This window comes from Ochotona princeps, chromosome 17 (genome assembly GCF_030435755.1).
Source record: "Ochotona princeps isolate mOchPri1 chromosome 17, mOchPri1.hap1, whole genome shotgun sequence".
NCBI classification, from domain to species: Eukaryota; Metazoa; Chordata; class Mammalia; order Lagomorpha; family Ochotonidae; genus Ochotona; species Ochotona princeps.
Window position 1 is genome coordinate 13,141,299 of NC_080848.1, and position 10,245 is coordinate 13,151,543.

Sequence of the window (10,245 nt, forward strand, 5' to 3'; positions counted from 1 at the left end):
AGAGATGCCCTTGGAGCCAGGAGACAGGGCCTGGGATCTCCAGGTCTTCTGGGGGCCCATTATGTCCTCTGACCTTAGGGGACAACTGGATCACAAAGGTGCTCACATAGCAGGGGCAGCACCTTGTGTTCACTGAGGATAGGCTGCAGTGCAGGCCCTGTGTCGAGCATACATGGATTGTCTCTCTTCACCAAAACTCAGAATAATCTCAGCAGATGTATGGTTTGAGTCACCCCATTTTACACCTGAGGAGAAGGAGGGCAGAGTGTTACATTTCCCAAGGTTGTTCAGGTGGAATTCAGCCCAGTTCTGACTCCCTGAGCACTGGGAAGTAGCTGGCCACCAAGCCCAGCTCCGCTCCTCAACGTGTCTAATCACATAGGGAGGAGAGCACAGAGCAGGGGGCCTCACTCAGAGCAGGGGGCCAAGCATAGCACAGTCCAGACCTGGGCTTGGGGCTCTTTAGAGGGGGTTTTGCTAAAGCCTCTCTGAGTCTCAGACTCCTCATCTTCCAAGTGGGTTGAAGGCTCCTTCCCCTAATGGTTGCTATGAGGATGAGAAAGGAGTTGATCAAGGTCCCTAACGAGTACAAGGCACATGGTGGTAGGTGCTCAGTCACTAGCGTTAGTAATGGGGTCAGAGCCAAAGATAGGGCCCTCAGCCCCCTATCTGTGGGAGAAGTGAGATTAACCACGCAGCTCCACACAGAGATGTGCAGAATGCTGTTGGCAGTTGTGGGCAAGAGCTGCAGGAGCTTGGGGAAACCTGCCAGCTCCGTCAGCTCTGTGGCTTCCTGTGGTGAAGCCTGCCACAGACCAGCCATCTGGTTTCTGAGTCAGGGCTCAGAGGTGCATGCCTGTTTACTGCCAGCCAGAAAATGAGGGTACCATATGGGCACCAGTCTGTATCCTGGCTGCTCCACTTCCCAACCTGCTCCCTGCTTGTGGCCCGGGAGAGCAGAGGAGATGGCCCAAAGCCTTGGGACACTGTATCCACATACGAGATCTGGAGGAGGATCCTGGCTTTGGATCAGCTCAGCTCTGGCTGTTGCAGCCACTTGGGGAGTGAACCAGAAGGTATTTCAGATAGAAATATCTTCCATCCACAGGTTCACACTCCAAGTGACTGCAACAGCTGGAGCTGAGTTGATCTGAAGCCAGTAGTCTCCTCTGGGTATCCCATGTGGGTGCAAGGTCCCAAGGCTTTGGGTCATCCTCTATTGCTTTCCCAGGCCACAAGCAGGGAGCTCACTAGGAAGTGGAGCAACTGGAACATGAATTGGTGTCCGCATGGGATCCCAGCACATGCAAGGTAAGGATTTAGCCAGGCCCTGAAAAACAAAAAGGAAGGTAAGAAGGAAATGAGAAGGAAGGAAGGAAGGCAGAGTTACAGAGAGATGTCTTCCATCACCTCGTTCATTCCCCAGATGGCCATAACAGCCAGGGCTGGGCCAGCCTGAAGCCAGGAACTTCCTTCCAGATCTCCCATGTGGTTGACATAGTCCCCAAGCACTTGGGCCATTTGCTACTGCTTTCTCAGACTATTCACAGACACTGGATCAGAAGTAGAACAGCCATGACATGAAGTGGTGCCCACAAGGAATACCTGGATCACAGGGAGCAGCTTTACCTGCTGGGCTGCAGACCCAACTCCAACTGCTGTTCTTTTCTACCTGACATTGATGGTGTCTCCAGGTCTGCCGTCAGGCCCTGAAGTTCCTGAAGCGGATACGGGCCCAGCCTCTCATCAACCTGCAGTTGGTAAACGCATCTCTGTATGAACATGTGGAGCGGATGCACCTCATCGGTAGGAGCCGGGAGCAGCTGAAGCTTCTAGGCGATTACTTGTGCCTGTGCCGAAGCGGCGTCCTGAAGGAGCTGAGCAGGAGGTACGTACCTGCTCCCCGTGGATATGTGTGCATATGTCCAGTACATGGGCAGCCTGTGTGCTTGGCACCTGAAAAATTACTGCATCTTTTAGGGGTAGTTTTTGTTCATGTATCCATTCATTCAGACATGTATTCAGAACATACTGAATACCAGGCACAGAGCAGGAATGTGAGATACTGCACTGAACACAGTAGACCAGAGTCATTCCCTTCTGGAAGCTTCAGGTCTGGCAGGAAAGACTGTGAGGAAGCCAACAACTCCATCCAGGAGGTGAAGGCTAGAGACACAGGCTAGAAACGCAGGACATGCCAAAAGCACAGAGGCAAAACATCTTCCACACTTTAAAGCAAACTGGGACAGTCTTCCTGGGGAAAGGAACTCCTAAGATAAGACCCGAAAAATACATAGGAATTAGAAAGAGAAGAAGGGGGGAAAGAGTGTTCTGGACAAAAGGAAGGGTCCATGCAGACCCTGAAGGGAGGCCTTCTGTACAAAGAACAGGGAGCTCTCAGGCTGGAGGAGGGAAGTGGGGAGTGTGGTGAGAGGCAAACCTGGACAGCACGCCAGGCCAGACCATCAGGAGCTGTGGTCCTTGGCTTCTCCTTCCTTGGTCAGTCCTCTCCCCACTGCTGGCTGTTATCCACAAGGCATCCCTCCCAATAGTCTCCATCATGTGCAAGATAGGCTGGGGCAGGGGGATCCCTCCCGATGCCCCTCAGGAAGCTGCCTGGTCCCTGGGCCATGACACCCCATTTCACATGGACTTGGCAGCCTTTCCCTCTGGTTCTCAGGGTGCAGGCCAGTCTGCAGCCTCCCTCTTGGGAGTGGCTGGTGCCTGTTGCCTGCGTAGGTTCTGAGGACTTAAGGAGCCTTACAAGCCCTTTCAGGCTCCTTCCTCAGACCTTCCTTTGCTTCCTGTGAGGCTGGCAGAGAGAGCACCTGACTTGTTGATGTGTCCTTGCTCCATCCTGGCTAGGTTCTGCCAGACCCCTGCCCACACTGGCCCTGGTTCCCCTGCAGCTCCTGAGTAAGGGCTGGGGTGTTGCAGGGATATTCTGCAAGGCAGAAAGCAGAGAGAAACTGGGTGCTCACAGCCCCCAGAGCAGCCACCTGGGCCCTGTTTCCTCTACAAGAAGGCTGTGCCACCCACTCATCAGCTGGGTGTCTGGCTCTCCCCAGCTCAGTGGGCCTGACTCACTCCCATTCTGTATAAGCCAGAACTCCAGACCACTGCAGTTCCTAGGATCTTAGGAGCTTCACGCTCTCCCTGGCCTGCATAGACCAGAACCTCCAACTAGATTCTAGCCCCACTCATGCTGTCTGCGCTGCTGAGCATGTTGCCTTCTCCAGTAGCTTCACTGGGAACCTGCATCCACTCTCCTTCTGCCAGGCTCAGCAGTGCCATCGTCGGCAGCTATAGTATATGCCAGTGCACACTTGGCCTGCTGGAGGACAAGGCTACGTCTGGAAGTCCCATTATGGGGAGGGGAGAGAGTGTGGGCGCCAGCGCAAGACCTGCTGTGAGAGCAGGGAAGTTGCTTTACTTCTTGAAACCCCAGCTGCAGAATGGGCCAGTGATTCCCATGTGTTTGTGGTGTTGTTGGGTGCTGGTGAGAGCTGCCTGAGTGAGGCACCCACAGATGGCCACAAGCAGGAACAGCATATTTGGGTAGCTCCCAGAGGAGGTGGCATCTGGGCTGGAAGCTGGCAATATTTTGTTCTAGTGCCTTTCTTCTTCACAAAGGCAGCCAATGTCAGGAACAGAGGACAGTTATCAAAGGGACTTCCCTTGGTGGATCCATTTACATGGAAAGAGTTGCTCCACATCAGTCGTGTCCTATACATGAGGGACTTCAGATTCTCAAAGCTAAGTTTTTTTTTCTAATTAAAAAAACTTAAATCCACACCTATATCAGAGCTTCAGAAAGTCCATGAAAAAAGCACATCGTGAACAGATGATACATTTGAAAAAAAATTTGGGGGGCTCCAAAATAAACTTGCCTTTTATTCCCATTTTACATGAACTTTTTTTAATAGATTTTTTTTCCCCTTTGGAAAGTCAGATATATAGAGAGGAGAGACAGAGGAAGATCTTCCATCCACTGATTCACTCCCCAAGCAGCCGCAATGTTCAGAGCTATGTTGACCCGAAGCCAGGAACCCGGAGCTTCTTCAGGGTCTCCCACGTGGGTGCCTTGGGCCATCCTCGACTGCTTTCCCAGGCCACAAGCAGGGAGCTGGATGGGCAGTGGGGTGGCCCGGGATTAGAATCAGTGCTCATATGGGATCCCGGGCATGCATGGCGAGGACTTTAGCCGCTAGGCTACTGCGCCAGGTCCTCCATGAACTTTCTGAAGGGCTATCATGTATTGGTCTGGGGTTTAGGAGCAGGAAGAACCCATGGTACAAAGTGGTCTGGCAGGCTCAGGCCACGGAGGTCTTGTCATACTGCAGACATCTGGAATTCATCTGCTGCCAGTGGGGAGCACCATCCAGGCGCATTCTAAGTAGCAGTTTAGAAAAGACCACTCCTGCTGCAGGAGGACGGGGGTGGAGAGCCGAGCACCAGACCAGCAGCTGGTGGAGTATTAACCCAGGCCCTAAGCAAGCCATGACCAGTGGCCCAGGAAGATCCAGAATGTAAGAAGGGAACAGAGAAGGCATGGGCGGATCCTGGGGTATAGATGGGGTCAGAGAGGAGACCCTCACTATGTGAATGGCAGCTGCCTGGCTGGTGTTTTTTTCCTTCCTGATCAGCATCAGTGACAAGAGCTAAGATGCAGCCACTGTCTCCCAGAAAGCTGTAGAGATCACTCTAATGCCTACCACAGCTAGCCTCATGCCAGAGGACAGAGCAGGCATGAGTATGCCCCCGTGCCCATGTGCTTCCCTCGTAGAGGACAGGAAAAGGGGTCCTCTTCCTCTGGTCTCAACTGTCACAGAGACCAGTTACAAGGCCTTGCCCTGAGTATGATGGGAGCAGAGACAGCAGCTTGTGGAAGACCCCAACCTAGCTCACAGGGCTGCCTAGAGAGTAGAAAATAGACTCCATCCAGGTGAGCCCCACCCTTCCTGCCAGCTCAGGGTTGTCCTGTGTGATGCCATGCTCCTCCACCTCCACTGTTTTCCTGCTGTGAAATGACAGCATCCTGTTCTCATAAAACTGCAAGTTTGCTGGGCCAACAAGCGTGGTAAACTGAGTGTGGCTAGCCAGCACTGTCCTCACCCCACAAAGTACAGTGTGGCCTACTGGGCTACTCAGTGGGATTCATAATCTTCACCTCAGCTTGGGCTCTCCCTGGATCATAACTAGGGCCATCAGGTAGGGCAGGGCCAAGCCCACATTCCTCGTGCCCTTTGGCTCACACCCTGAAGGCCTGCCCCAAGGCTTGGCACTATCCTGTCCCTAGATATCTGGGATATGCCTGGACAGGTCCCCAAGCTTCCTCTCACTTGAAGTGTTCCCCACCCCAACCCCTGTCCCCACCACACACACACACACACACACACACTCTCTCTCTCTCTCTCTCTCTCTGTCAGCCAAGCAGGGTGTGGTAGCAGGGGACTTTGTGCAGGTGTTTCCTGTCCATCCGTAGGGACACGAGTCACAGGATCCCTGCCATCAACGTGGCAGAGGCTGAGCCGAGCCCTCGCTCTCCCCTCCCCATGCTGAATATGCTGCTATGCTTGGGGTGCATTTAAGGTCCTCTCATGTATCAACAAAACCCAGATACTTCAGTGCTTCCCCTTTGCTGAACCAGGGCTGCTGTCCCTGGCACTCACTGCCCCAGCATGACACGATGGCGAGAATCACAAGCTTACATCCACCAAGAGCTCAGAGGGGTCGGCGAGGATGCAGGCTCTGGAGCTGGATTCCTGCATTCAGATGCAGCTGTGTGGGCCCTGGCGAGTTGCTTAGCTTCTGTTTCATCCCTGTGCTTCTCAAAATGGGGCTTATACTAGGACTGGCCTCACGGGATTTGGGTGAAGGTTAAATGAATGAAGGTACAAAGAAAACCCTTAGTCTGGTTCCTGGCACGGGCAGTTCACTTTCCTCCTCCCCATTGTTGTCAATGATGTGTTTACTCTGTGCAAGGCACTGAGCCAAATGCTGCAAGCAAATTATTTCACCTTCATTTGTCAGGAGAGGAGAACTGACATTCAGAGAGGTTCAGTAACTGACCTAAGGTCCTAGGGCTTGACAGGCCAATGTGTGCCCTTGGCCACTGCCTTGCCCAGGTGGGAGGTGGCTATGACTGATTAGTAGTGCTGAGAGAATGAAAACGAACACCACACCAGTTGGCCAAGGTCTTGGAAATCCTTCTAAAGAATCTTGTGGGGCTTTTTCTTCTTCAAAGGCTCAACCACAGGAATTACCTCTTAGAGTCTCCTCACAAATTCAGTGTCGCTGACCTCCAGCAGGTAAGAATGCCGTGCCCCCACAGACCTCCGGAGGGGCTTCGTCCTGGGCGATGGTACAGGGGATGGCCATGGCAATCTTCAGCCCCTTCCTACCCCAGAGCTTCCTGGCACTGACCAATCGCCCAGCCTCCCCTCCGCCTCCCCCCAAATAAACAAGGACACCAGCAAATACCAGGACACAGGGGTGAGAGTTTTCCTTCAAGGAAGGAAGTGGATTGGGGGCTCATAAGGGACTACCCCCTACAACACAAGGGCTGGAGGTCTGCATGGCTCAGCCTGGCCGGCACAGGGATTTGGGACAGGGTGGCGGGAGCCACAGCTGGGGACTGTGCTTGCCCTTCTCAGATCGCAGAGGGTGTGTATGAAGGATTCCTCAAGACGCTGATCGAGTTTGCCTCCCAGCACGTCTACCACTGCGACCTGTGCACCCAGCGCGGCTTCATCTGCCAGATCTGCCACCACCACGACATCATCTTCCCCTTTGAGTTTGACACCACAGTCAGGTATGTGTGACAGCCAGGCAGCCATCTCCCAGCCCTGCCTTCCTCTACACCCACAGCCCCAGTGCCCTTGCAGTGCCAGTGCCCAGGGCTGGCCAGGTCACTCACAGCAGCCCACATGCAGGGCTCCCAGGACTCGCGTGCCCTTACGGAGCCATCCATCAGGGATCTTGGTGGCTGCTGGCTATCTAAGAGGGGCCCCCCTGTGCACCTATCTGGCTTGTGAAACTGAGTGGGCGACTACCCTAGAGGGCTGGCCCAGGGCCTGGCCAGAGTGGGTACGTGGTGGGTTGATAACCTGCCACTGCCTCTGCTGCTGTGGGTCATGTTATTGACATAGGCCTCAAACCTGCCTTCCACCCATGTGGGGGCCGAGGATGAGCTGAGATGAGCATTAATTCTCAGTGGGTGTCTTCCAGCCAAGAGTGGAGCCCTGAGTGGGCCCAGGGCTGAGGCTTTCAAACTGCAGGGTGTTCTAAAGATAGGCAGCAGCCACAGAATGAGTCTCAAGCAGCATTTCTAGAAAGAGGACATGGCATCCCAGTGTGTGTGACATACTTGTGTGAAGCGTTGTTCAGGGCAGCTCCAGCACCAGGCAAAGCAGAGCTGTGCATGGGCATAGTTGTGCTGAGCAACAGGGCCCAGCTTCAGCCCAAGCCGTCTCCCACACAGCCAGCACAGCAGCACTTAACCACTCTCTCTTCCCCTAGGTGTGCCGAGTGCAAGACCGTCTTTCACCAGAGCTGCCAGGCCGTGGTGAAGAAGGGCTGTCCCCGCTGTGCCCGCCGGCGCAAGTACCAGGAACAGAACAGTCTCACCTGACCCTGCTGCCCTAAGCTGCCCCGCCATCCCAGCTGGGCTTGCCATCAGTCCCTTGGTTTCACCAGTGTGCTGGCTGCCCCTACCCCTTGTTGGGAAACTCCAGGAGTGATGAGGCCTCTCACCCCTTGCTCTGCTCCAGGAGTGTGGACACAGCAGAGGCCCACACCCGAGGCTAGGGCCCTCTCAGCAGGCCAGGGACCTGTGGCCAGGCTGTGTACACACTGTGGGACAGACAGGATGTTTTCATTCCACGTTCCTGATTAAAAGGACTAGTTTTCTAAGGTGGGTCTTCCCACTTTATGTTTCAGAAGAAAATATTTTTTTCTATTATTGACACTGCACAACTGATCCGAGAACGCCAGGCCTACTTACCCTGAGCAGTGTGCAGGAGCCTCTGGTGCCTAGCCTGAAGGCTGGCTGGTGGCAGGCAGGCCAAGCAGCCTGTCCTGTAGAGCAGGCAGTGCTGATGACAGCCTCCTTCCTCTCCATGTCCCCATGCCCCTCACCTGCAAAGCCTAGCCCCTCCTTTTGATCCCAGCCTCCCTGGATCTTCTCTGGCCTGGGGTTTGGTCCTTGCAACAGGGAGATAAAATGACTCAACACCAGCACTGACCGCACTTTTGGCCTTCCTTGATTCATCCCTAGGCCCTCCTCACCCTTGCACCCGGCAGGGCCCTACCCCAGGTGGGCCCTCAGGTCACCCCACCTGCCTCACTTTGGCCCTGCCCCTGAGCCAGTCCTGGTACAGTGGGGAAGGAGCTGTATCCTTGCCATGCTAAGGTGTGTGGGACACACGGACGCCGCCAAAGCCTCAGCCTTGGCCTCAGCTTGTGAACTCACAGAGCATGACTGACTACATGGCAGCAGGGAGCTTGGGGGCTGGACTGGCAGCCTGAAATGGTTTCCAAAGTGAAGTTTAGAGGCCTGGAGAAATGTGACTGTTGTCGCTCTGCTGCCTTCCCCACTTGTGAGCCCAGCAGGCCCCTCAGCCCTGGAGACCTCTGGTGAGCTCTGCCTGCTCCTGTCAGATGAGCCCTCCCCACCCTTGCCCGGGGCTGGTTTGACTGCTGAGTCACCTGCCAGTCCCCAGAAGCTGCTGAACTGTGAGGTAAAGCAGAGGAGGCGGTGACAAGGGAGTGACAAGGCTGCCACAGTTTCTGTGTCCCATATGCACCCACATCCAGAACACCAACGCCTCCTAAACCAGGAACTGGGGTCTGTCCCCTTCCTACCCCCATAAATGGTCTGATCCGAGCCATCAGTGCTCCAGGTCCCTGAGTGTATATTCCAGAAGGTCCCCTAGGAGGCAGCAAGAATGAGGCCCTAATTGATGGGGCTTCCTTCCATGCCCCCTCTCCCACACCCTCTGCATCTGGACCATGGCGTTGGAGCTTGCCTGCCCCCTCCAGTGGGTAGCTGCTGTGCGCCTCAGCAGTGCCCACGCTGTTTTAAAAACGGGATTGTATGCAATAAACTGCTGGTGATGAGAGGGGGCTCTGGCCCTGAGAAGTGGTTTGCCGGATACTGAAGGAACACTGATTTTTTAAAATAATTTTGCAGTAAAGACCTAATCTTTCTAATTGCTGGCCTGGTTCTGAACCTAACCCTGCCTCTGATGGGGGAAAAACTCCTTGCCATCCATTGCCATCCAGTGGCGCTGGGGTTAGGGCAGGGGATCAAGGGAAAGAAGTGAGGAAGCACAGTGTTGGGTGTGCACCCAACTCCTGCCACACCGGGAGCCACAGCCTGTGGGAGATTTACTCACACGTATACACTCATGCAATAGGCTCCCAGTAATCTGTGGAGAATTCACATCTTTGTCCATTCGCTTCTTGAAGCCCCCTCATGGAACTGAAGCAGATGCCCCAGTAGCTGCTTTTCCTGTGCTTTGGGCAGACCCCCTGACACTGAGTCATGCTCAAGGAGGTCAGGGTTCAGCTCAGGGCTCAGGTCCACCTTTACCTGGGTGCCGGCCTTCCTCACAGGGCCCCTGCAAGGGGAAGCCCACCCTGGCAAAGGAGGGAAGGGACATCACAGGGGAATCGGGCTGCAGGAAAGTGGGAAGGAAAAACGCCAGGTTCCTGTTCTGGAAGACCGCTTTCAGTCTACAAGTGGCCGCTGTACATCCATGAGCCCCCAACTTCCCCCAGCAGCAGTGGGCAGTGGCCAGCGGGCCAGAGGAAAGATGAGGGACCAAGGGGTGGCTGGTCCAGTGGAGGACCTCAGACTCCGGGCCAGAGTGCTGCCCTGCTTCAGGCCCTGTGTACTCTGCAGAGTGACTCAGAACACTCACCCACTGCCCTCTTCCCCGTTTTCCTGACAGAGAACAGCCCGTGCGGAGATCCCAATCCAACCCCAAGGAGCTCATTCATGGTAAAGGCATTAACTATGGGTTGGGTATCCTCACTATGGCATTGTGCTCAGCGCCTTCCATCTACTCGTGCCAACATCCCATGAAGTCACTGTTGCTACCCTCAGTTTATGGGACAGAAAACTGAGGCGCAGGGAGGAGGCCGAGCTCCAAGATCTAAAGGCCAGCAAGTGGCAAAGTTGGACATCAGACCTGTCTGCCCCCGAGCAAGGACCACAACCCCTGCCAGCCTGTCTCCTTG

At 54.7% G+C, this 10,245-nt stretch overlaps 1 protein-coding gene across 2 annotated transcripts in view; it reads left to right on the forward strand.

The window, feature by feature from the left end:
• PLEKHM1 (pleckstrin homology and RUN domain containing M1) overlaps positions 1-8,241 on the forward strand; it is a 46,575-nt gene extending 38,334 nt beyond the window's left edge. For both annotated transcript variants that reach the window (XM_004597272.2, XM_058676643.1), the window contains exons 9-12: positions 1,695-1,888; positions 6,248-6,311; positions 6,657-6,814; positions 7,522-8,241. In XM_004597272.2, coding sequence (XP_004597329.2) covers positions 1,695-1,888; positions 6,248-6,311; positions 6,657-6,814; positions 7,522-7,633 — 528 coding nt within the window. In that variant the 3' untranslated portion in view covers positions 7,634-8,241. The remainder of the gene's footprint in view (positions 1-1,694; positions 1,889-6,247; positions 6,312-6,656; positions 6,815-7,521) is intronic.
• The last annotated feature ends 2,004 nt before the right edge of the window (positions 8,242-10,245 follow it).